Genomic DNA, 27283 nt, shown 5'->3' with positions numbered 1-27283 from the left:
ATGGTAATGGATGGGTATAGCTGCGTTTTTTAAGCATTTTGTCCAAAATAAATAATTAGCCTTTGTGGCTGCTGTGCAGCTGGGACAATCACAGTGAGGCTGGGACAGTGGATGAGGTTATACTGCGAGGCACAGCGTGTGCTGGCTGTGCATGAGGTCCAAGCCTGGTGGCTCAGTGGTGTTGGCCTCACACCACTGACACCCCTGATACTGGGCCAGTATTGAGCCCTGAGCTTCCCGGCTGTGAAACTGAAGGCCTTTCAGAAGGGATGGTTTCTACATTGACTGCCACTGCGGTGCAGATTCTTTGCTCCTGGTGGGAAGGGGGGACAAGGTTCCATTGCTATGCTGGGGTAACTGTGCCTGTCCCTTCCTCCTGGCAGACCAGGTACCCACGCCTCCCATCCTGCCCCCACGCAACATCCTCATGGCATTGCCAGGCAGCGAGACAAAGGACGTGTCTTCTCTCCCTGAAAACTCCAGGGTGGCAGATGTCAACAAGCTGTCCCTTTCTGAGACACTACTCCAGCGACTGCAGTACCAGGACACAAGCAGGTGAGGCTGGCCAGCCACAGGGCAGCAGAACCGGCCCTCCATCCAGCTCTGAGCTCTGCCTCTCTCTGGGGCATCTGGGGACCTATTCGACTTAGCCAAACTACTCTTTGTTTATACTACCAAATGGAGGACAGAGAAGTGTGATGTGTTGCCCACACCTTATAGTCTAGAGAAAGTACTTTTCTGAAGTATTAAAATCAACAGTAGACTTTGGTTTTTGAATGTAAAGTACAGTAGTATTATAGAGAACTTATCTTAGAGAACTTGGTTTCGTAGCTAGGTGCCTAAGCTACAGATTTTATCAGAAACCACCAGCCAGTCCTCAAAAAGAATAAGCTGATGTGTGGATTTCCAGGTACTCAGTGCTGATTTATTCCAGCTACAGGTCTGACTCACGTTGTCCCATGTGCTGTGCCAAACCTGGGCATCCACAGAAGCCTTAGAGGAAGCTGTGTGACGTTTGATGGTCAGATGTGCAAAAGTTTTAAAAAATAAATAAATGAGAAGGCATGGCAAATGTGGGCAGGGCAGTGGGAGGCTGAGCGAGCAGTTGCAGTGCATGGCAGCACCGGTCCTGGTGTGATCGCCCAGCAGCAGCTGGCTGATGGAGAAACCCAGTTTTGGTCAGCTGCCTGCATCATTTCATCTGCTGGGACTTTCTGCTTTCGTCAGGGCATGGGACAGCACATACAGACTGCTTGGACTTGCTGGAGTCCACAGGGGCAGGGAGGAGGGGAGCATCCCGCTCAGCTCTGCAGTCTCAGCACCCCTTAAGATTGTTTTGGACTGTTTGGAGTAAAACCTTCCAAGTGGGATGTGATGAGGTGAAAGGGTGTCTTCACCTCCCCACAGTGCCCACATTGTTGTTAGCTGTCTCACAGCAGCCTGACTTCGAAGCCAGGCATCACAAGAGCTCTCCTGGTGCAGAAGCTCAGTATCGGGCAAGAGAGAATCTAGGGTGGTGAAGGACAGAGAGGAGAAGGTGACAGCACCTTCTGATGGTGGGAGACCCATCGTCCAATTTAGAGCATTGTGTATTTACACTGAGATCCAATGCAAACTGCCTCCATCTGTCTGCGCTGGCAGCAGAGGTTTATTAAAAAAGAAGCAATAAATCTGCCCAATACTTGGGAGCAGAGAGCTGGCTTTTGACATGTGTGTCTCTTTCACAGTGTCTCTGATGAGCACCTTAAACTCATCCAGGATTACCTGCGAGTTCACATCATCAGTGACTTAGAGATGGTGCAGACCGGTTCAAGCAATCTTCCCCAGCTGAAGAAGCTGCTGGCACTTCTTTGCAAAGGACTCTTCAGGTAATTACAGGCTGATTTTCAGAGATAACAGTATAATGCTGTAACAGTGCAGTCTAATATAAGTGCCACATACATGCATTCAGAACCTGCATTTCTGGTACAGTGAATCTGCTTATCCTCAAAAATATTATGTTTGTATCTGTAATTCTGGTCCAAAGATGTGAGATTTATTTAAAAGACACAGCTGTGAGAGTGAAGCTTACCTGTGGGTGGTTGCAGTTGATGGAGGTGGGCTTTTTTATTTTGTTTAGAAAGAAAACAAAGCAAAAAAAAAAAAAAAAAGCACTAGAACCGATTAACTACATAATTTGGTAATGCATAAATGACACCCACAGAATTGTCAAGCAGAAATCGTTTCTGGAAATAAACACATATTGGTGTTTAGCTGTGCTTGAAGTGCTGATTTCCCTTCCCACGAAAGCACTGCGAACCAAGAGCAATCCCACTGATGTCACTGAGGTCCAGCTCAGATGTAAAGAGAAACAAGCCCAGATTACAAATTTACCTTTCCTATTTATAGCCCTTCCAGGCCCCACGTAGGAAAACTCCAGTAGGGAACCCAAGCCTTGAGGAGCTCCCTATGTTTTCTCTTGTGGAAAGATGTGATTTCCCCTCTGTGGTGCCTGTAAGCAGACAAGGTTAGCACACAAAGATCTTAAAGAAAGCAGAGGGCCGACTTCCACATTTGTGTCTGTTGCTTACAATATCTTCCCCCAAAGCCCTGCGCTCACAGAGCTGGCCAAAGCTGAGACAGAGCTAAAATGAGGGGTGAACACTGCTGATTGCTTAGCATTATCCTGTGCATAGAAGGCAGAGGGTGAGCGATGTTCTCAGCTGCTTGGCACCACAATTACTGCCCTGAGGCTGTGGCACAGTGCAGGTTTTACCAGGCGGAGGGTGAGGTGTGTGCAGCCCTGCTGCTGCCAGAAGCCAGCCGCCCACAGGGCCGAGGGTTGGTCATGCAGAGAGATGCACTTTTTCTGCACCCTGCGTGAGGGTTCTGCTTCTCCACACCCACAGAGGGGGAGACCCAGGTGGCCAGCTAAGAATACATCTGTGCGATGGAAACCAGAATCTCATGAAATCACAAGTGAGAGTTTTGCGTTACCAAAATACCTCCAGTGCTGCTGTTCTGCTGATGGCTGGCTTTTTCCATTCCCAACTTCTTATTCTTTTTGACCTCATCTGGGTTTCGTAACTCTGTTCCTCATAAATGTGTATGGGATGGCAAGAAAGAAAGAGAAGCAGCTGGTCTGCAGTCCTCTCGAAAGCCAGGACAGCTTTTCCATTTCCTGACGATAGATCAGAAGATCCTGTGGGATTTCTTGGTGACTGGGCTTTGGGAAGCACCATCCTCGAAGAGACCTGGGGCAGTTCTACAGGAGGAGCTCAGAGGCACAGCGTTTCACAGGCACAGCATTTCACAGACACAGCAAAGGGCAGGCAGTATTTTCCCCCCACTTCTGACTTATTTCTGTCAGACACAGCCGCTTTCTTTTCCATGAAGGTCTGCCAGACACAGCAGTCTCAGAGAGGAGACTCCCTGAGGAAACCCTGCTCTGCTCTTCCAGGTGTAACTCCATCCTACCCAAACTGCTTGGTTGGTTTGAGTTGTCCAGTTGTTGCGCTTGGGTGTCTTACTGTGTTCTGCAGAATCTCTGAGGTTGGCTGGGGTTTTATGTGCCTTCCCTCATCAGACTTCTGAACTTCCATTCCATCAGTGCCATTACATGAATTTAGTTTTTGTTTATCTCAGCTTTCTCCAGGGATTCCAGCTTTCTCCAGGGATTCCAGCTGGAGGTATCAATAATTCCTATACTGCTGGGCTGTGTCCTCTTTTCCCTTTATAATGTTCAATTTCATTATTTTCACAATATCTGGGGCTAGGTTGAAAAAAAACAAAACAATTGTCACAACCCGAGCCCTTTCTCTGAAGTTTAAGCTGCTTTCCATTTCCTGGTGCTGCTGAGCCAGGCTGATTTGCTGTAAATCTTTTTTCTTTTGCTATATTGCTATATTCTGGTCTCTTGCAGCTCCCCAGAGCCCAGCGCATAAAACACAGCCAGGTTATGTCAGACCAGGGATCTATTTATCCTTCCTCACTGGGTATTGTCCACATGGAGCATTTCAGGCAGCTTTTCAAGCACTTGTCGTACCGGCACTGGTGCAGTTGTTATGTGGACACAAAGGTTTCTGGCACCTCAATAAAGATGACGACGTGTATTTCCTTTACACTATCAAGAGTAGAAAACAAAAGTGCCATTCAAACCACGTTGTGGTTTTAAGTTTGAACGCCTGCAGAGGCTCTTTCCCCAGCCTGACACCCATGCAATGCACTGTGCTGTACAGTAAACAGAGGGCAATTTTCCCATGAGAAATCTTTGCTGAACAGGTTTGAGTGACTGCTGCTCTGTTTTTGAGAGATGGGCCCTATGTCCTGGCCTCTGGGTCTCAGTATGTATCCTGTCTTTCTTTTCAAACTGAACTTAACCTAACTCTCCAGCAACAGCCTGCTGCCTCCTGAGCCTGACTCAGTGGCCACAGAAATCAGTGGGAATCATGGTTTAGAGCCAAAGCCATTGGCAGTGCCATCAGCTCTAGCCGCTCCAAAGCTGAATGTTGGTGTTGCAGGACTAGTTTCAGCAGATTCGCATTCCTAAATGTGCCTTCTTTCTGCCTCGTGCAAAGTCTTCCTCGCTGAAATTTCAAAGTTGAGTGCTTAGTAGGCAATTAATCATATCTAATCTGCAGGCAGGCAGACGTACTTTCACTTTGGAACACTTTCCCCATCAAACACGCAGTAAAATCCGGTCTATGCAGACTTGGGAAAGTGAGGGAAATCATTAATATCCACAGTTGACTGTGCTTGGTGAAGGCATCGTAGCACTGCTCCCACCATTCCCTTCCTTTTGACCTGCACTCCCCGTGTGCTCTTTCCATGATAAGCCTTGTCGTGATCGGACCACAGCTTCTGTGCCAAGTTCATACAGCAGCACTTTGACAAATGAGCATCCTGTGGGATACAGCTGGGAAATGCTGAAGGAATCTTACTGTAACACACAGGTTCCCGTGCCTGGCCTCCCTGTGTCACGAGAGCTGAAAAATCTGAAAAAAATAGTTTCTTCTTTGCCAGTGTCTTCTGCAAGGACCCTGCTACACCGAGCTTCTCCTGCTGGGACATCCACGGGCTTCAAACAGTGCTGGGCTTTGGGGTTTTGGAGTGGAAATATCATTTGATGTTGCTGTGTAAGATGCTGACTGTCGTCTGGTTTGGGCCAGACTGGGACATCTTCCCAGAGAGACGTGAGAAGTTTCCATCTCTGCAGCTAAACCAGAGGAACAGCACACACCTTGCTGTGGCAAGGCAGAGCTGGATGCCCGACTCCAATTAGCCTTCATGGGCAGTATCAGTGGGACAGCTGAGAAAGGCTCTCATCTCCCATCCCACCAGTGGAGCGGGCAGTGAGCTGGGGGGGCAGGAGCCTGGTGGTTGCTGAGAGCAGCCCTAGTGTGAGCGTGTGCCTGTGCAGCTCTGTGCAAAGAGCCCGGTGCTAACTGAGCCGGAGACCTGACCGCAGCCTTTGGCCTCTGCCACCTCTCTGTTCCCAGTGAAGCCTCCCGGACCCTTCCATCTCTGGAGTCCATCCAGAAGGTGTTTGAGCAGCAGCTGCACCCTGGCATCCATCAGCGCTCACAGGTAAGCTGGCTGGAAGGTGGGAGATGAGAACAGAGGCATACAGGTAGTTGGCCCCTGGGGAAAGGAAGGGCTCTGATATCCCAGCAACGCTTTGGTGGGTTGCAGGTGGTGAGTTACAACCTATGTTCTCTTTAGCCTCACATTGGCTGCAATGCAGAGGGCACACAGTGAGTTACACCCCACAGTTTCACTTATCCCATAGTCTCCTCTGCCTGCTTCCCTTCTGCCCCAGAGGAAAATGCAGCAAACCTGAGGACTTCTGTCCCCCCATCCTCCCTCTGTCTGCAGGCTATGACTGCGCCTTTGTCTTTCCACACACTTCAGGATGTTTGACTGCCAAATCACTCTTACCCAAAGCCCACCTAAATCCTCTGACTTTGCCCTCCCCATCAGTAGCCCAGAAATACAGAAGTCCAGGACCGAGCCCTGCACTTGGTCATGCAAACCTGTCTCCCAGCTGACTCCCTTGCATGTCCATACCTGTAGCCTCTAGGTTTGCAAATTTGCCCTTCAGTCCTGCCATACGTCTGTACGTTCAGCCAAACGCCGTGCCTTCGTGCTGCTCACTACAGATAAGAGACTTCCAGGCAATGCTCTGTGGGTTTGGTAATTATACATCCCTCTCTTTTTGTTTCTGTGTTGTGGTTATCAGATGCTTGGTGAAGCCAGTCCAGTCAATATTGTACTGAAACTCAATCAGCTGATCTCATTGCTGTCTTCCATTGAGGAGAAGGTAGAGTTTTATCTATCTTACACTGTTTTCATGTCATCTGTTCCTCTATTTACACATCTCATGTGTCTCTGGCTCATTATAAGTGCACAGTAAGATTCCTCTGCTCCGACTTCCTTACCCTCGGGGTAGTGCACGACTCAGTACACACGGGTTCTTTTCCAGGTGAAAACACTGTTGATCGAAGGTCCTGATTCAACACACCGCCGTTCCCTCATCCCCCCTGTAACTTTTGAGGTAAACATTCTTCTTTAACAACGCTCACCAGAATGTAGAGGGACGGCCGTGCGGATTTATGTCAGTCTCTCAGTTCTGTGCTGTGCTGCCTCAGAGATAACACAGCTGTTCCTATTTGCACCATGCAAATGCTTAAGAGATAACTAGTGGGATTGGCATAATGATGTACGTGTCTGTCAATTCAGGCAAATGTTATATTTTGTAATACATGCGACTGGGGTGCATAAGATTATCTCTGTTTTCTGATAGGTGAAAGCCGATTCTCTGGGAATTTTCTCAAAAATACATCTCAAGGTTGACGTGGAAATGGGAAAACTGATTATCAAGAGAGCTAAGGATGGCCCAGAAGACAAATTTTATACTCATAAGAAAAGTAAGATACTTAAGGTCACAAATGTGGGACCAGATGCTTGGTCCCATGGATGATGGAGGATGGGCAAGAAGATAGGAAGGCCTGCCTGGCCCTGGGTGCTGTGTGAGCTCCAGGCAGACCTGGCTGCCTATTCCCAGAGCAGCCTGTAGACAGCAGGGACTCAATACTGGTGTTACCAGCTTTCACAGACTGTTTTAAAGGGCAATCTGCCTGGCCTCCTGGTCTAAAAGAAGAGCAGGTTTTGATGGAAGATTGATTATCCTTAGAGCTGGTTGCAGTAGAACAATTTTCTACTAAAAGCAGTATTGGAAGCTGGAAAGAAACATGCTGTATGTTGACTCCTGTGATAATCTTTGATGGTAAAAAGCCAGATACTCAGTTTCAATACCACAGTACAGAGTGTCTTCCCTTGATTTTTGTTTTTATATGTGAATCAATATCTTTACCAATGAGCAATGCTAGTTTGGGCTGTGGAGGCCCAAGTCAAACAGCTTTCCTTTGCCTCTGATGTTTCTAGACAGACAGCTCTTTGAAGATTCCTATCGATTTTTTTGTCATACCCCAGTCTTCCCTGAACAGCACTGCCAAAACCAGTAGGATTTATCAAGGAGAAAACTATGCCCTTGGGCTCTCCCCTCTGTAGAAAATCTCTCTGTTGCTGGCAATGACTGACAAGATCAGCTTTCATGTACGGTTTTCTCCAGCTCGTGTTCATAATTATCTAGTTGCTATTTCAGATGGGGATTATTCACCTTTACCATCAAATGGGATTCTATCTCCTCATTGCCAGATGGGGAAAGAATGTAAGTAGGCAGAGAGGTTGTCTGCAGGCTTCACATCAGACTACAGGGCTCAGTATGGACAAAAGCTCCAGGCAGGAGGAATCTGGGGCCTCTGCTTCAAGGGCAGGGTCCATTCCTGTAGGGAACAGGATTAAGCAACATTAAAGTGGAGTCAGGCAGGACAAAGTCAGCCCTAGACATAAAAGACCGTGTAAGTCCTGAGTCTGGGTTTGAATCTTAGTTTTGGTGGGATTCTAGCTTCAGTGATCACAGCTCATGCCACCCAGTCTCTGTTTAGTCTTGCAGCTTATCAAGTCTCAGAAGGTCCCTAACAAACTGGTCATCGTGCTGGAAACAGAAAAAGAAAAAACACAGCGGAAGGAATATGTTTTTTCTGATTCCAAGGTAAATACACAGCGTTTCCTTCATGCCAGCCTGGATCAGATCTGTGGGGGGAGAAGGTACAAAGGGCATTCTTTATCAGTAAAAGAAACTGTTGAAGGATGTAGTTGGCTTGGCAAAAATGAAATTTCTTTGTTCTGGACACATACAGAAAATGGAAAAATGCACACTGTACAGGGAGATAGTGGAGAGGGCAGACATGCCTTGATGATGTCACTTAGGCAGGAGCAGAACAGACAATCAGCAAGAAGTGAGAGAGGCAAAGAAGAGTCTGACCTTCTGCAGCTGCAGAAAGGTTTCTAAAAACAAACAAGAGGGAAGCCTAGGCTTCCTTCTGGCTGGCTCAGCACTCATTAAAATAATGGACAAGCTAAGAGCCTATGAAAGTACCACAGGAAGGAGAGCCTCTTTGAAGGTTTCAGGATGGTGGGGAGGTAATCTGCCCTCCAAGTGTGCTGGGAGTTTCCTGGCCCAGCTGGTTTTTCAGGAGATTGTATTCTTGGAGTTATGCATCCCATTAATTGTCTCTGCTCCTCCCTGTCTAGAAGAGAGAAGGGTTCTGCCAGCTTCTGCAGCAGATGAAGAATAAACACTCCGAGCAACCAGAGCCTGATATGATCACTGTCTTCATTGGGACCTGGAATATGGGTAAGGGCTCCATTCTGATATGGGCATTCCTTCAGACTTCCACCACAATGTGCTGTGCTCTCCTGCCACGACAGGTCCACACACTGTGTTCAGTAGCAGATCCACATGCCAGGGTCTTCCAGTGAGACAGAAAGAGAGGAAGCTTATCTCTAGGCTTATTCTTGTGTGTGGTTTGATACTTTCCATGCCACACAACCATATAGCTGGCCCTGATGGGTGCTGAAGGATTCCTCCACTATAGGAAATCGTGGCTTGCACAAAGCTGATGCAGCAGTCCACACCATTATCTGTCCCATCAAAAGGCCAGGAAGCACATCCAATAACTGCATGCCACCTAACCAGGGACTGCTTGTGTAAAACCTCGAAAGCAAGCAGGATGTCTGTGATATTTAGAGAACAGGAGCAGGGTGTATTTGAGGACAGTGGAATTTTGAGTTAATTTTCCCATCTGTGGAGAAAGCTCTTTTTCAATGCTGTGAGCTCAGCTGTTTGAGCTCATTCATAGTTGATGGGTAAGGTGAAGGCAGGCCAGGAGAGAAGCCCTCAGCCTTTATGCTCAGCTAACCTTGGCCTTGGTAAGCTAATAAAACAAGGAAGATGGTCAGAGCCTCTCCTTATCACAGCGTCAGGTGGGTTTGACATCTTCATCAACTTAGAATATTCTGCCCTGGCTGACAGGAAACTGGTACTGGACAAAGTGAATGGGAAGCTTATAGTTTCTATCCCCTTGTGTGTATTAATGAGTTTTCTGTGTCCTGGGTTTGGCTGAACATGCACTGACTTACTCTGGTGTTTGATCTGTTAATTAAAGGCGCTGCTCCTCCCCCAAAGAAGATCACCTCGTGGTTTCTCTCCAAGGGGCAGGGGAAGACCCGAGATGACACCGCTGACTACATTCCTCATGACATCTACGTCATTGGCACTCAGGAGGATCCCCAAGGAGAGAAGGAATGGCTGGAGACCCTGAGACAATCCCTGCAGGAAATCACCAGCATCAGCTTCAAAGTGGTGAGGAGTTATTCTAGTCATTGCACATAGCTCAGGCATACGAGGAGAGCACATGTTGTGCCAATAAAAGAGGCAGAAGAATAAATAGCACTTTGCCTACGCTTCCTCCCCTTCCCTCCCCTTATTGTCATCACATTTGGCTAAGGGAGAGCAAACCGAATCTGCCTGTGGACTCCACAGCATCCTCTCCTGGAGCTGGCTGAAGGACGTGTTGCTCCAGAGAGTGCCCCTCTGACCAAAGCACCCTGCCCTGCAGCTGCCCTGCCCCCAGCCTGCCAGCAAGGGGCAGCTGCTGAGCACTGGAGTCGAATGGTGATGGTGTTTTGACTTCCATAAGGAAGGAGTCTGGAACTTTCTGAGCCAGCTGTAGGCTAGATCTCGCCCTTGGCTGTTGCACTTCCAAACCAGGATGTAACAGCACATAGGCACCATTATTAAAAAAACCCACAAACACAAACCTTAAGCCTTATTGAGACCAGGCTTGGACATTTCTTAGTTCAGAAATGGTAAGAAACACATCTAAACATACTTGGAAGGCCAAAGGAGAGTGGGACTTTTATTAATAACTGTCATGGTGATTGGGAAACCGTATATTGTGCAAGCAAAGCAATTCAAAGACTACTAGAAAATAGCAGTAGAAAATAGCTAGGCCCTTCCTCCCACCTTTGATTAAATAACTGAGTGACAGATTCCAAGAACAGGAAGAAAATCTTTGCAGGAAAGTGCTAGAGAAGAAGTCAAGAAAGCTGCAATTACAGCACAGCTTGCAGGTCTGTGCAGAAATGTAAGCCTTGACCTTCCCATCCCTGCAGATAGCAATCCATACCCTGTGGAATATCAGGATTGTTGTACTGGCCAAGCCAGAACATGAGAACCGGATCAGCCACATCTGCACAGACAACGTGAAGACAGGCATTGCCAACACACTGGGTAAGGAGCAGATCTGGCTAACCCAGAGGGCTGACACATGCTCAGTCCATGCCAGTCTTGTCCTTGAGACAGAACTCTGACTGCATCTTACCTTGTAAGAGAGGAAATCTGTGTGTGTGTATACCCTAGCTTCTATATTCCCAGCAAATGCCTTTGGCCATGCTATTGCTCTTTTTTGGGTTTCAGAAGGAAACGGCATTTCTTTCACTTCAACTGATTTTCTTTCATATCCTCCAGAAGATTTGTTACCACGCTGTATGCAGCATCTACTAATTCTTTCTGTGCTGATTAAGTCAACTGATTTCTCCATCCTTCACTCAAGATGCACTCGGTGTTTCTTTATCTTTGCTAGACTCAGTCCGGAGGTGGATTGATTTCTTGACATTTTTGGCTTATCTTTTTCCAGGTAATAAAGGAGCTGTGGGGGTGTCGTTCATGTTTAATGGAACCTCCTTTGGGTTTGTTAACAGCCATTTGACTTCAGGAAGTGAAAAGAAACACAGGTAAAATATGTCCTCTTCTCTCCCAAGAGGATGTTGAGCCATTGGAACTGTCTGAGCCATGGAGGAGGGCCCACCAGACAGCTGCAGGCCTGTCTTCTGGCCCCTAAAAATGCATTAAATGTAGGAAGGCCATTCCCATCCAGGAATAATGCACTGAAGGGTGCTGTCTCCTCTCTGTAGGGAGTCCTGTGAGCATAGGAACTGCACCCTGGGGCACAGCTGAGAAGGATCCTGTTAGGGTGAACGTGCTGTGAGGAATACAGGGAATTATCTCCATGGTGGCTAATTCTCTGTGCTGAGCCGTGAAATGAATCTCCATAGTCTAGGCTTTGTGCAGCAGAGGGCTGGAAGGCAGAGATCTTGACATTGGTTGGAGTTTTGTGCCCATGCTGGGAAGAGCTGGAGCAGAATGGTCTTGAAAGCAAAGAGGAGTTGAAATGAAGTAGGTAGCTGCGCCATCTTTACTGAGTGCAGGACCCAGAAAGCAAATGGCATGGGATTTCTGCTCTGGGTCTTCCATCAGTGGAGTTAACTTCTATGAAAGAGTTCCCCAATGCCTGGAATAGCTGCTAAAGTCAAATAATGTGTTTGCTGCTGAAAGCTGAAGGCAACAGTGTAATGGTGGGCTTGTAGGACATGTAGCTCAAAAAAGCACAACCCTAGGAGCAAAATTGGCTTTGGAACAGCTTTCGACCCTTTTGATTCCGTTGGAAACAATCTGTCACCCAGGGCAGAGCAGTCAGGATATGCCCCTTGCCCTCTTGTCCCCCAGCTCTCCCATCCCCAAGGTGCAGAGTAAGGGAGGGATGGCAAGTGCTGCGCTTCAGAGCTGCTCTTCTCTGGATGTTGAGCCAGATCAGTTTCTGCCTGGCAAAGCAGCATTCTCTGCCAGCCCAGGCATTTAGAAATTGCATGGCAATTTAGGATGTCAGGCAGATGTTTCTTGTCTTGACAGACGCAACCAGAACTACACGAGCATCCTGCGCTTCCTGACGCTGGGAGATAAGAAACTGAGTCCGTTTAACATCACTCATCGCTTTACTCACCTCTTCTGGCTGGGAGACCTGAACTACCGCGTGGAGCAGCCCCCAACGGTTAGGGACTGCACGATCCCTGCAGAGACAAAACATGACGTTGCTATAGAAGCACTCTCTTTTTCTAATCTAGAGCAACATGACATAAAAAGTGGCAGAAAGAGGGGAGGCAGGAGGGATTCCCTAGGTACAGTGTGACACCCGCTGAGGAAGAGTAAGGAAATCCCCTTTGGCTTCTCCAAGGATGGATCTTGGGTGTACCCAGGAATGCCACCTGACACTGCTGCTGCATCTGTCTCTGAAGGGCTAGATGCAGAGGCTGCCCTTCTGCTCTGTTGGATTAGCTTTAAGTGGCTCATAACAGGCCTCAGAAACAGGCTAGCCATACTATACACTGGTCAGGCTTCAGTGAGCAGGAGACAACAGCGAGCTCAGTGCTGGTGTGAAGCTGACAGTCCATGTGTTTGTGTGTGTGTGCATGCTCACGCAGCGGATAAGTGAACATTTTAATGCCAGTTTTGACAGAGAAATGCTCAGCCACATAGCAAAGGTTGGGGCCTTCCAGTAAGTGGAAAGTGGGGAGGTGATGAGCTGTATGGCTCTGTGGAACTGCTCAGGAGCATTTGCTGGCTTACCCGTGAGGGAGCATTTCAAAGAAGGTCTTACATCATCTGCAGCTCTGCTGTTTCCCTGTTGGCAGGAAGCAGAGAATATTATCCAGAAGATCAGGCAGCAGCAATATCCGGAGCTGCTGGCTTTCGACCAGCTTCTCATAGAGAGAAAGGACCACAAGGTGTTCCTGCAGTTTGGTAAGGTTCTATTTCAGCAGCAGGTTCCTCTCCTATTCCCAGCACCTTCCTCAGCTGGATCAAGTGTGGGGCATACAGAGCAGTGCCTGCCCTGCCCCGTGGGGGTTCTCAATAGGCCGGGCTGTAACACAGCTGTCTCTCTATTTTAGAGGAAGAAGAGATTACTTTCGCTCCCACCTACCGTTTTGAAAGGGGGACCCGAGAGAAGTATGCTTACACCAAGCAGAAAGCAACAGGGGTAGGTGAAATCTGATTTCCCTTCTGAAGTATATAGCAGAGCTGGGAAGGTGACCCCCACTGAACAAAGTGACCCAAACCAATCTCTCCATTTTCCGCACTCAGATCTTTTTGAAAGGACAATGCAGACAAAAAGATTTGACACAAATCTTTAGCGTTTGCGCAAGTGAATTTCTTTTCTTTTGTGAAAATGTCCTTTCACTTCTTCTTGACATCAGTTCTCCCTTGGTTTCATTGCAGATGAAGTACAATTTGCCATCCTGGTGTGATCGAGTGCTCTGGAAATCATACCCCATGGTGCACGTTGTGTGTCAGTCCTATGGTGGGTAGATAACAGCTTGTAGATAGCAAAGCAATCAGTCTGAAACGGAAATGATTCAGAGCAGAGTCTGTAGGAATCTCCCAGCGCTGCCAGGCACTCAGCATAGAGGGACCTGGTGTTAAACCGAGCAGACCAGAGCCAAATCTCTTTGCCTGTAACCATGCAAAGTTAAGAATTCATTCTGCTATACTTTTTTATGCAGAATGCCACTCACACAGCTGTAGTTGTCCAGCTTTAGGTTGCACTGTAGGATCCCTTTACACCAGTCATTTCTTGGCAACAACAACCGCACTGTGTGGTGTTACCACCAGGAGCTCCTTACTCAGTGGTGCCAGCAGGACAGATCCTTTGCCCAGCCTGCAGAGCTGGAGCTGCAAATTTCTATCAGTTCACAGTCCTGAAGGACTGCACGGTACCAGGTGCTTGCCTGTTCCCTTTCTTGCACAGAGCTTCAGAAAAGTCTGCTGTAGGGAAGAGGGAAACACGCAAGACCTGTTTAATTAAGACCTAGATACCAGTTCCTGAAATTTCATTGACTGTGTGTAGTTCTAAATATGTGGGTATGAAGCTGTTGATTTCCTACGTATGGGGTTGGAATGAGGGCTGTAGGCTAAGGGATGAGCTGGGCTGATCTGATCACGCAGCCTCTGCTGATGCAATGTGCTGTTAAGTAAGTACCTCTGTACGGATGGCATCTGGCTGTTCCTGTTCTGCTCAATGAGCTGGGCTTGCTGGAACTGGAAATGTGCTTAGACAGTGCCTAGACATTGCTCGCCCCACTGCTAATCTTGGGCCATAACAGCCACGTGTTCCTGTGTGATTTCAGAGCTGTGCACCTGTAAGCAAGAGCACTACAGGTGCTTTTTGTTTTGAGGAAACCTGTGTTGGCAGCTGCTTGCAAAATGATATAGTAAAGTTTTGTCTATTCACCAAATCTTCATGTATTTTGACAGAAGTGTTACATTCCTATACTATACTATACTAACATGAGATTATGTATAAATACCTTAGGCTAGAGGCAGGTAGCACAGCTCCACTTACATTTTCTGGAAAATTGCCAAACAGCATTGCTACTGCAGTGATCCCAGTGGGGAATCCACTGGGCAGTAACCATCTCCCTTTGCTGTTGGCAGGCTGCACCACCGACATCACCACCAGTGACCACAGCCCTGTCTTTGCCACCTTTGAAGTGGGAGTGACCTCACAGTTTGTTTCAAAGAACGGTTAGTCAGACCGAGGGCACACGCGCTGTGCTGCCTTGCACACATGTCTTTGTGGATATAAAACACGTGTTGTATATGTTGAAAGAAAAAGCTGATTCCTTAGGAGTGCACTCGAAAATGCCTTCTCTCTATCTCCTGTTAGTCATGTACTTATTTCTCTCCTCTTTCCTAGACTCCAAGTACATGAACACCCAAGGGGAGATAGAGTTCCTGCACTGCTTCGCTACGCTGAAGACCAAGTCTCAGACCAAGTTCTACATTGAATTTCACTCCAGCTGCTTAGAAAGTAAGGGTTTGCCCATCCTTATTCCCTCTGTCACGTCTGCAGCTTGCTTGGATTGATTTCCCTTCTTGTACACAAACAGCTGTGTAAGTCAAGGCAAAAAAAAAAAAAAAAAGGATGTGCTAGAGATGTGTTGTATTCCACAAGTTATCCTATACTATCCATCATACTAGCACCTATAATCCATGCTTAAGACCTTTTGCCATTTCTTTCATCTTGTCTGGCAACCTGATCACCTCTTCCTTGAAGAGAAACATGTTTTCCTTGCTTCTGCACACAGAAAAGCTCTACTTGGCAAATGATTGCTCGATCTCTTAGCCATGCCTGCTCCAAGTGATCAGCTGCTTTCAAAATAAAGCATCTGCTTTGAGCTAATAAAAATAATACGATTCTCATGGTCTGAAAAGAATAAATCAGAAGATCAGATGAAAGAGAAAGGAAGAAAGGATGTGATGGTTCTGTGACTGGGACTGTGTACCTACCAGGGCTATCTATTCTGTCCTCTGTCCCCGTGCTGCAGGGCCGAGCCTCAGCTGTTTATGTAACACAAGCCTGTATGCCCTTACTGTGTTTTTTTAAGTGATTCCCATCACAGGACTGCTCTTCTAAGTGGGACAGCGTGCCTTCGGTGTATGCTTCATCACTTTGTCGCGTGTCAGAGAGCTGTGTCAAAGACAGTTCCATAAAAGATTATTTTTTTGGCTGTATCAAAATTTGCATACATTTCTATGGAAACAGTGTATTGCAAATCTTAAATTAGAATTTCAAAAGTGTGCTATCTTGAGTGGCGTAGGAAGAGCTGTCATGTTCTTATCCTACAGCCCATGGGTGCACTGAGCTTTTCAGTGCCAAGTTTAACTGTAAAATAGAACTCTGTAACGATGCCCTGTTAAGACCACTTGTAAATTGACGATGTAAACATTCAGCCAAAGTTCAAACATTTTGCTTCTTAACACTTTTAAAACCTGTGCCCAAGTGGGAAAATAATGGCTAGCATTTGGAGATCCAGCATCTGAAAAGGGTTTGAATCCAAGTTCTTGCTGTCTCTTGTCTGGTGAACTCTTTTCTCATCCCTTTGCAGGCTTTGTAAAGAGCCAGGAAGGAGAAAATGAGGATGGAAGTGAAGGGGAGCTTGTGGTCAAGTTTGTGGATGCTCTTCCAAAGGTAAACTGGAAGCATCAACATGGAATAGAAGCCTTCTGCTTTGCTAAGCAACATTACATCCCAGAATCGCAGGGGGTGGAAGGGACCTCAAGAGACCATCAAGTCCATCCCCCAATCTTTTCAGAAATATTGCTGTCATGTTTTCACCCAAAAGCGTTTGTAAGAATGCAGAATGGACTCAAGACAAACTGCTTGTAAGAAAGAAAGGACTTTCCTGCCAGTATGCTTCTATCTGTACCAAGAATTTTGCTGGCATGATTAAGTCACTCAGGAGCATGACATTTTTCCTCACCTTTTTAGTGAGACAAAAAGCTCTGTCAGAAACAGGTTTTTTCTGTGAAAACTTACCCAAGTATTTTTGCCCGTGTTAAAAATACCACCAGTGGCCAAAGGGAGCGTTCTGTGCTTCAGTGTCCATTCCCTGAGATGGGAGCTGTTCTCTTTTTCCTGGCATGGCAAGAGCTGGTAGAACTGCCAGAGCTGCTGTATGTGGTGTAAATATGCACGTCAGTACCTTTCTGAATAGCCCCAAAGAACTGCTGACTCTACAATAAGTGATGGTAACAGACAGATTTTTGGGAACAGGCTATAATCAGAGAGCAGATCACTTCCTCCCAGAGCAATTTTTGCTCCTGCACTGTAGGAGAAAAATGCAGCTGAGCTCAACAGGAGTGTTTTGCCTGTAGAATCCTGGCTGCCATGCTGGGTAGGAGCAGGGGGGACTCTAGAGGTGTAACATCCTCAGACCTCCAAACATCACTGAAGAGGCTGAGCCTGGGCGTTACACGGTGCCCTCACAGCTCTGTCCAGCTGAATTGCTATCCTGGAACTGAGCGTAGGGAGAACTTTGTTCATGTAGATCGCCCCTTGTAGTGACCTACATTAACTTGTCTTTGCAGCTGACTCCAATTATTTCAGACCCAGAATACCTTCTGGATCAACACATCCTGATCAGCATTAAGTCATCAGACAGTGATGAATCTTATGGTAAGTGCTTAGCTCTAAAGTTCTGGATGAGTCAAAGTTGATTTTCCTAAATCGCTGAAAGAGTGGGAGAGAACAGAACTAACTCCTATAGACTGAACATCTATGATGCTCTGACTTCTGATTTAGAACTCAATACATACAAAAATACATTGTGGGCAATATTTTATGAAGTAATGATGATTTGAGGTCTGTGAACGACAGTCGTCAATCTGTGTAAGCTTTACCAGCCCTAAAATACCAGTGGCTTAAAAAGAAAGCGCACTGTAGGAATTAAAGCAGGAGTCAGTCTGTATAAACGGGTTTAATCGGAACACGTAAATCCTATTTCACTTGCACTTACTCCTGGCTACTGAAAAGTCCTTGTCAGTGCTGCTTGCTTCCAAATTCTATGAGCCAGTGACTGCACACCTTGCCCAGAGAAGGTCTGTGCTGAAATCTCATTAACTGACAGAACAGTATCAGGCTTGTGTTTTCCTTACCAGTAATGGAAGCTCAGAATCCTGTAGTCACCTGCTGATGTCTGGAATGCCCAAATCCTTCACACATGTGTGAAATACCTCCGATTTCCCAAGAGGTATTACAGTCCTTACAGTGATCCAGAACTCCCAATAATCTCAGCCCTGTCTGCACAGATGTAGATGACTGACAAGACAGAGGGATTTCAGTGCTTTTTTTCTCAGTCTTGGGCTTATTCCTTGTTATCCTCTAGGGGAAGGCTGCATTGCCCTGCGAATAGAAGCAACAGAATCCTTAGTTCCTATCCATACTGTGCTGACACACCATGGTGAGAAAACAGGGGTCTTCCAAGGTGAAATCAAGTTACAAACATCACAAGGAAAACAAAGAGAGAAACTGTATGGTAAGGAACTAGATCATCTCTATGATGTTCACTGTAGAGTATTTCCATCCTGAAAAACAACTGTCAAGGAACTGAAAATTATCCTTGCAATTCTTTTGCTGTCAGCAAGATGGTGTGAGTATTGTTAATTCCCGAGGGTGTACCTGTATTCCTTCAGGAAAACACAGCAGTTGCATTTGTCTTTTTCTTTTTTATCATTCAAGAAAATTTGGCAGGCTGAGAGAGCCCCCTGTCTGTCACTGATACTGATTTTATTGAATGGTGATACCTTACCTCCACTTGCAGGGGCTATATGGTAAGGTGCTGAAGCTGTCCCTGATCTGGTCACCTTGGGAAGCATCTGCAAAGAGCATGTGTGGTTCTTAAGGAGCAGTTTCTCAGCTAAAAGATGGCAAACCTTTCTTATGGTCATCTTGCTGCCTGCTGTTCTCTTTCAGAATACCATTGACTCTTGATGGTAAAATGATGTGTATGTGACTGGGGGATCACAACCTTTGGTTGTATTTCAGGATAGACACTTTCTTATACAAACAAAACTTGATATGCAGTAGTAGGCACTTGAAAACATGATAGCAATGACTGTTTAGAACCAACTCCCTGTCATTGTGATACACACTGCCTTAATACAGCACTAATACAGAAAACTTGGGAAACCAGACTGTGGAGCTGCCCGACATTCTGGCTCTGCCTTTTCTCTCCTACAGATTTTGTCAAGATTGAACGTGATGAAATTGCTGGGCAGAAACCAAAGAACACGAACAACTTAGAGCTGAACAAAGACAGCGATCAGCTTAGCAGGTAAAGGGCAAATGGGTAAGTCAGCCACAGAAACCAAGTTGGTCAATACACGTGGAGCTGGGCTTTCTGTGGGAATGGATTTAATAGGCATGGTGAATGCTGGGGAGCTGACTGTGTGGCCCTCTGGCCTGGACTGGTCAGTGCTTCTGTGTCCAAAGCTCCAAAAGATGAGAATGCCTCAGTCAGACTGGGCCCTTGCATTGCATTTACACTTCACCTTAGAAAGGGCCCTTTTATTTCCAACAGAAAATCAAAATCTACTCATCTGATGGCCAAAGAGGCTGCAGCCATTGCTCGCTATAGGGGGAATGCTTCCTCTTCTCCAGACAGCCTGGCAAAGGAGGATATGTTACGGTAATCTGACGGCTTTGCCTCTGCCAGCTTGCAGCAGGATGCTGTGCTCAAATTGCCTTCTGCCTGCAAGCCTGTATGGGTCCACCTCGAGAGGCCAAATGTCTCCTGCCGTTTCAGCAGCACTTTCCTACGCTGTGCAATGTTGCCTAGCGCTGTTTCCCTGCCTCTTTTGCTTGGAGCCGTCCTGCTGCAGCTGCTGGGCTCTGGGCCCTTTAAGAGCCCTGTTTGCCCCTCCACGTGGCTGCAGAAGCTGAGTGCTGGCGCTCTCTGCAGCCTGCAGATGGAAACGTGGGGCTGGAGGAGGTATCCTTGACCCAGCCGCTTCCTCTCGGTGACCCAGGGGAGGGAGTTGCTAACAGGACTCCTACTTGGTCTCTGATTCTGAAACAACAGTGACAAAAGTATCGGTAATAATCCCAGTGGGTGGTATTGAATCAAAGCAATCAGTGGGCACTACCTCCTCAGTGGCTGGCGGAGCGACAGAATACACATTCTAACAGTCTTTCTTCTCTTCAGCAGCTGCACTCCCACAGACATCAGCAACCCCAACTACCTGGGGATGGCTGCTTTCCCTCAGCAACCATTTGCTGCCAGCCAGCTGAAGCAGGCACCGTCACCAGACCAGCCATCCTCTCTCTGGAACTACGAGCAGCAGCCCAAAGACAGCAGCTCTGTCATGGGACAGAGAGAGTCATCCTCCACATCGCCCTCCTTGTCCCCTCTGTCTCCAAAACCACCTCTGCAGACTCCAGTGAACAGAAGCATCTGTAATAGGAGTCAGGAGCACCTGTGAGTGTTTGCCTTCTGCTCTGGGGTAGTGCCTTTCTCTCCTGGTGTTCTGCAGCCACGGTTTCATTCTCCATTTGAACAGTTCAAGGGGCAGCACGTTCTATCAGCCTTTTATCTCTAGGATTAAATAAAGATAAGAGAAGGTCACAAGTGCAGGCATCAGATACTCAATCTAATGTCAGAGTTTCTCAGACTTTGGTGAAAGGAAAACCGGAGCTGTATGCATATGTTTGGTTTTCTACAAGCAGGGCTCTAGAGAGGAGGAAAAAGACAGCTGATGAAATGAAAGGGAAGAAAAGGGAAGAAATGAGCTTTCTAATGATGGGAAGGAGAGCTCCTTCACATGTCATGTGTGAAGTACTTCACCTGCTTTTCTGCCTCACTGCTATACAGATCTACAGCTTGCTGCAGCTGTGCCTGCATCTATCACAGGTCTTGCTGCAGAATTTCCACTCGGCACCTCAAAATGTCCTTAACAACTTAGTCAGCTGATGAGACCACTCCACCCTAGTGATTGTACGTGGTCTGGGTCCCTATTCCAGATCTTTTTGTAGTGACAGCCGCTTTCTGAGTCTGGGCTGGAGTGAAGAGCTAAATGTATTCAGCACAGTGTAAGCCAGAACTTGCAGAAGTCACAGCCACAATCTCTATGAGCCTGACAACCTTCACCATGCTCTCAGCCATCTGATCCTGCATATGGTGACTTCCAGAAAATAGCTTGAAGCAAGGAACACAGCTCAGCTGAACACACCCAGGAACATGTGCTTTTTAGCCCTCTGTCCAGTGATATTGTGGACAATCTTTTAAGCCCAGAGGAAAGCTTTCCCAGATCAGGTCAAGTCATACAAAACCCACAAAATCTCCCTTGTCCCATTGCATAACTGTGCCCTCTTTCCAGCCTTAACTCTAAGGATGCAGCTGTGAATGCACAGTGGTTGTCTCACCCTGCAGTGTACAGCTACTACTTACATGTTGTGCTTGTATTACTTACAGATTGAGCTTATAAGCAGGAGAAGAACCGGATTTTTACATGGGTGGATAGTGATAGGGCAGGGGGGAATGGATTTAAACTAAAAGACTGCAGATATGGGTTAGATGTGAGGAGGAAATTCTTTACTCTGAGAATGGTAGTTCTCAGAGTAAACTCTGGCACTGCTGCCCAGAGAAGTGTGGCTGCCCCATCCCTGGAGGTGCTCGGGGCCAGGCTGAATGGGGCCCTGGGCAGCCTGAGCTGCTGGGGGGCAGCCAGCCCACGGCTTGGAACTGGATAATTTTTAAGGTCTCTTCAAACCTAAGCCATTCTGTGATTCATTTGGGCGCATGAAGGCATTTTACCCCTTCCTTGGGAATACCATGTGACGTTGGTAGCAGGAGATTGACCTACTTGTACCGATCCAGCATGATGTTAGCTTTTATGTTAACTGTCCAGACAGCCATTTAAATCCTCCCTGCCAGTTCTGAAGATTGTTATTAATGTTTTAATTGAGATTTGTGTACGTTGCAGAGCCACTGAAGCACTGGGTACAGGTTGGATCAGTATCTTATCTCTGTTTAAAGAGAAGCCAAATGTCACTTTGACAAGACTGTAGTCCAGCATGGAGGTTGTACAGCACCATGTCTATCTGCATTCTGCTGTCATGGTAATAATAGAGATTAAACAAACAACCACAAAAAAGAAACAAACAAACAAAAAAAGGGTGCACAGTTCTGTTATCTCCCCCCAAGGTTAATTTTTATCCCATTACTCATTTGTGCAGTATAATTTTATCATGTTCATCTCCTCTTTAGTTTCTTTTTCAATCGTGCCTCTCTCTTGCACTTTACAAGTCTCCTTGTTACGATGCTTTGATGATTGCAGGCCACCTGACCTGGGGAAGAACATGGCAGAGCCTTTGCTTCAAGAAGAGGGACAGCAAAAGCCAGAGATGTTTGAGAACCCCCTGTATGGTTATACGGCCTCTAAGGGCAAGGCGGCACCAAAGAAAGAGCAGGACTACCCCAAGGCCTCGCGAAAAGAGCAGCTACCACTGCCTGAGCAGAGCTTTCACCTCACGAAGTCACAGGAGCCAGAGGGCAGCAAGAGCTCCAGCAAACAGCCATCGCCGCCCTTCCTGGTCCCCACGCAGCGCTTTCGCTCCTACACCTGCTCCAGCCAGTCTGAAGAAAAGAATATGGGCGAAAAGACTCAAGGCAAACCAAAGGCGGCTGCGTCGTCCGAAAACTCAGCGCTGCTCAAAAAATCGGTCAAGCCATTGAGGTCTGAGGTCAGCCCGGGTGTCCAAGGACAGCTCAGCAGGCCACCCCTGCCCTCCAAGAGCCGGGCAGTGCTGGACATGCAGAGCTCCAAGGGCCGAGACTACCGGGACAGTTCTGAGCTGCCGCACGCCGGCAAGCATCGGATAGAAGAGGGACCGCTCGGCAGGACAGCCACACCGGTGTGTGCCTTGTAGGAGCCAGGGGAGGGGAGTCCATAGGCTGTGGTGTCAGACCAAAAAGCTATGAGAGTAGAGCTGGCTTCCCTCTGTGTTTCCTGAGCGAACTCAGAGCACAGTCCCGCAAACCTATGGGGCTCACAGAAGGGGGTGTGAGTTTCTTCATGCTGCAGATGTCACGCTGTGAAACTGTAGCCTGAGTTTGAGTTGCTCCTGGGACATTGAAACCTGACGGCCAGAAGAGCAATGCAAATAGTCAGCTACTTTGTCATTGCTTCTTTGATCCATACTTCATAGTTTCTGAGAATGTCCAAACTTGGCCTGACAGCATGAAACCACACTGATAGGTTTGCTTTGCCGCAGTTAACAGAAGGATAATTAAACATACTTATCTATGGCAAACACCAGTAACAATATTGTTCAAAAACATTGCTGTGCAGGAATAATCCCACACCAGGCTTCTGGGCTGGTTTTTTGGTTGGGTTTTTTATTTTTTTTTCAGAAAGTCATGATCTGGATGAAGAGTAAGAGATGTCTTAGTGAGTGAGTTCGGGACACAAAGAGAGCCCACTTGAGTGAGCTGTAAGGTTGTTCTTCTTCTCCATAAGAACTCACAGAACTGGCAGTAGACAAGCTGATGTCTTTCTCTTGTCTCTACAGTGAAAGCAACGTGGCAGATGGCACTCTGGGAAGAGACCTGATGGGAAGAAAGATGGAGATTACCGCCTTGTTCGCACTGAAAACCTCTGGTCTGGTTCTACAGAGACTGGGGGTCTTTATTTCTGAGAGTGTATCTCTCTATGATAATGAAAGTGTTCTCGCTGAGAAGTTTAGCCTGTGTTGCTCAGACCAAGAGGGGCCAGGACCACCGACCCAAGTTAGCCTTCTGTCACTATGGTACTCCCATTAAGAGGCAGGTGGCTAAGCACACACATTAGCAAATGTTTTGGAAAAAGAGGAAGGTACGGTGTGAGGACCAGGAGATGGAAGGGGGGGTGTATTTAGAGAACCCCTTTTTTTACAAAAGCAATTTTCTTTTGTTCTGTGCTGCAGCATTCCTAATAAAGAGTGATATGTAAAAGAAAGCATTCTGAAAGCGGTACAGCTCCAGAGTATGTCAAATCTGTGCAGTAGGGAGTTAGGGGAGGGTGGGAAAAGTGTTCTAATAACAGATATTGATGAATGTCACACACTGCCAGTGGAGCCAGCTTTGCTTCTTGTGTGAGCTTGCAGGCTGCATCTGTGCATCCATGCAGAGGGTGAGGGCTGGCCCTTGGCACGGTAGCTCCTTTTCCCATCCCCCCCTTTTTTTCCTAGCAGATAGTGTTTTTATACCCCTAAGAAACAAAGGGAAATGTCAAAACTACGTGCAGAAATGGGAAGGAATAGGCAAGGTCTATATGCAGCCCAGGAGTATAGCTGCCTAATGGGGAGGCAGCCATCCCGGCCTTCACTATGGCAAACACTCTGCTCTTGGAGGACACTGGCTGGCTGGTTTTGTAGCATTCTTAATAGATTAATGCTGACCTTACCGTACACTTTTGTTCATTGTTGGAGAATGAATAATGTTAACATAATTGTGATTTCTGTTATATTCGTGTCAAGTATTAATGCGGTGGTTGCAATTGGGCGATGCCCGTTTGTGACTTAATCATTGCTCTTGTTTCCATGTTGATTACTTAAAAATAATAAAATAGTCACTTTTCTGATCGTTCTTTGCTGCGAATTCAGAGCTACCGGCCAGCTTCATTTTGGAGCTATCAGTAGGCCATGCCCCAAAGGAACACCGACTGCACTGAGGTGTGCTGGGAGGCTGCAGTAGTGCTGTCCCAGTAGTGCCTCTGGGATGCATTCATCTGTGTGCACTGAGCCTTTGTGGGCACGGCTGGCTTATTGTGGCACCTGTTAGCAGGTACAGTTCTTAATTGTATGAGTATAGAGAGCTTTGCCTTTATACTGAGCACTGAAATTGTACTGGGATAGGAGAGAATTGGTTAGAAATTGGGAGAATGGGTGGGAGAGGACACTGTGTAGGTACAAAGCTTTTACAAAGGGATTTTCCCCCATGCGGGTTGCGCTTTCAGGGCATTGTTAGTGAGATGTCTGGCTGTCTCATTGCACTGTAGGTTAGATAGTCCACGAGCTTACATTCCTCTTGCTTTGTTCAACAGAATCTTTCCTGTGTAGTTCCCACAATTCAACACCTGTGGCATTTCCCTGGCCCTGTGGAGGGGGGTTCCCTTTTCTATTCCAAATACCAGAAGAACTCATACAGCCACTGAATAAACCTTGCTGGGGCCGCTGAGCTTTCTATCCAATGTGAAACTTTAAACCAGGTCCCACTGATTCTGTGGGATGCTCATGTATGTTTGGAGATAGAAACGTGACCGATTTTCTATGAGAAGCTTTTAACTTCTCAATCATGAGACCGACTCAGCTTGTGATTGAGGTGTTTTTCCACCGACTTCCTAAGCTGTAAAAAAGAGAGTATGTTCCTCAACGTTTGTAAAATAACTGCTTGCTATAAAGCAAGGATAATTTCTTACAAAATTATTCTCCTAATTGGAAACGCTGTTTAAACTTGGCCCAGGTTTGCAGATAAGCAGTTTGAGAACACAGTTGTATTACCAAGACATAATATAAAACCCAGGCTCTTCATTTCGCTTGTCCATATGGCCAGGCAAGAAGAGAAGCTCTCTGCAAAGCTGTCAGAAGAAAGCATGTGTTACTGTGCAGAAGTTAAGAGTTATCACTTGTAGCTCCACAGAAAGCCCGAGACACAGTTCTCGTGCTTTTGGTTTGGTTGGTTGGCTTTTATTATCTTTCCCAGTCTCTGTGCCCATCTCTTGAACCAAATGAAACTGGCTGGGCCTGAACTCAAGCTGCTTTCTGCCCATACGTCCCTGATTCCAGGACTCCCTTTGGACAAAGCAGGCACATTTTTCACATTTTTTTCTGCACGCTGTTGTAATCTACTGTTTTTGTACAAGAGGTACAAGTGGAAGACAAGAAGGGAAGGGTATGAACTGTCACAATACCTATCTGTAACCTTCCTGCGTCCTTTATTTTAAGTTCTTAGAATAGCTGCTGTCTTGGTGTACTTATTTCCATGGAGACCCAGATGTCAGAAATGTTTTAATTGCCTGGCTGCAGCACGTAGTGTTGTAGAACATGGTGACTTCTTAGCACCAGGTTTCCTGCCTGCGCCTGATACATCTAACACAGGTTTGCTTGTCCTCTTGGCTGTGAAATCATCACAGGGCGATGCGAAAGCTTCTTCTAAAATGCTGTAATGGCAATTTATTTCCATCCTGGTGAAGGTGTAGGGTCTCACAGGAAATGGCCTGTGGAGGGATGAAAATAGGGGAAGGAAAAAAAGAAACGTGAGTTATTCACCCCAAAATATCAAGGGGGTAGTTTTGACATGGTTAGAAATGATGTTGCTTAGGCCTCTAGTCTGCTGGGGCCAAAGGAAACTTCTACTAAAGATATTGCCATGTTTCTGCTGGTTTTTGGCAGTTCCTATTACATTAGTCCGTATCGTAATTGAAGGAGGTATTCTCCAGAATGAACTGACTTCTCCTACATACAGCTCCATAATAATAGGACATTCTAAAGGCTGAGCTATTTGTGTGTGATTAACCAGTAGGTGCCAGGAATTGTTTCCTGGCCAAGGTGATCCAGTGCAATTCCCAGAGATCTCTTAACCAATGGCTCAAGACGGCAACAGACGGAACTGCACAATATCCAAACACTTATTTGCTATTTCCCTCATCTCTGCCTGAGTGAAATCCACTTCCCACTTTAGGACATAGGAGGGGACTCCACCCCTCCCTCAGCTGTTGCTCCCCCTGACTACAACACAAATAAGAGATGCAGCAGGTGGACTGTGCATTCGGAAAGCTGGGATGACAGTGAGAGCTTCTGCTGAGCTGCAGTAAGAATCAGCAATGTGGTGCCACGATACTCACCAGCTGCATCTGCACGACGCTCATTTTGTTGAGGACAAAATATGTAATGAAGGACTTAATGGCTTTCTCTAATTCCTGCACGTAGCTGAAGCAAGAGGCAAGTTCAGCTGGAGCTGCGTCTCACCCAGCTGCTCACATCTGCCACTCCGGGTCCTACTGTCACCAGCGTGCTCCTGCGAGTGCTCCTTGAGGGGATCATTATGCAACAGCAACAGGATGCAAACAGTCCTTCCAACACGCCGCGTTTCCCCACTGTAGAAGAGGTGTTAGCTGTGGAGGTACGCGATGTTCTTTCTATATATATAAGCAAACCTCAGATTATTATTCACATGAATATGAAAAAGATCTTCCTCGCTCCACAGTGCGCATGGCGTTGTTTCAAACGCGGCTCTTGGCAAGAAGTATTTTAGGATTGCATTTGTATCAAGACTTCTGAAGTCCTTCACAAATTCTTTCACGGCTAAATCCCAGGTTGATGGATGAGACATTTCTTTTTACCTACTGCAATTTGCTTCACTTTTTGTGATGCGTAATGAGATAAAATGTTACCAGAGGAGTGTTTGATCTCATTATGCATCCCCGAATTTCTCTGAGCCTCTGTTCTCAGTTCATTACCACGATCCTGCTTTATTAATTTTATTTACAGATCATCTCTGTATTAGCTCCCAAGGCAACTAAACAAAGGGTGCATTAGACATGGAAGGTTTAATTCAGCTCTGCAGAACCATCCGCTGGTTTACAGTGTCATGTGTGTGAAGCCGGGGTTTATTTTTGTCCCAATTCTGCTTTATTTGATTTTGGCCTCCTCTAATGATGAATAAAATAAAGCTTTGTCCAAAGAGA

At 46.7% G+C, this 27283-nt stretch overlaps 1 protein-coding gene across 1 annotated transcript; it reads left to right on the top strand.

Moving 5' to 3' along the window:
- Positions 1–27283, top strand: INPP5D (inositol polyphosphate-5-phosphatase D). The gene is made up of 26 exons (XM_010716588.3): positions 1–14; positions 256–555; positions 1728–1868; positions 5478–5565; positions 6218–6298; positions 6461–6532; positions 6782–6905; positions 7986–8092; positions 8635–8737; positions 9549–9745; positions 10558–10675; positions 11082–11178; positions 12134–12272; positions 12913–13021; positions 13171–13259; positions 13499–13580; positions 14714–14803; positions 14976–15089; positions 16168–16250; positions 17150–17237; positions 17947–18096; positions 18801–18894; positions 19141–19248; positions 19768–20037; positions 21896–22472; positions 23130–27283. Exons 1-26 carry the CDS (start codon positions 1–3, stop codon positions 23130–23132), a joined length of 3438 nt encoding a protein of 1145 aa, XP_010714890.3. The 3' UTR covers positions 23133–27283.

Source organism: Meleagris gallopavo, chromosome 11 (genome assembly GCF_000146605.3).
Source record: "Meleagris gallopavo isolate NT-WF06-2002-E0010 breed Aviagen turkey brand Nicholas breeding stock chromosome 11, Turkey_5.1, whole genome shotgun sequence".
In the NCBI taxonomy this organism is placed as follows: Eukaryota; Metazoa; Chordata; class Aves; order Galliformes; family Phasianidae; genus Meleagris; species Meleagris gallopavo.
The sequence above is the reverse complement of the archived record's forward strand: the minus strand, read 5'-3'. Positions and strand labels throughout refer to the sequence as shown.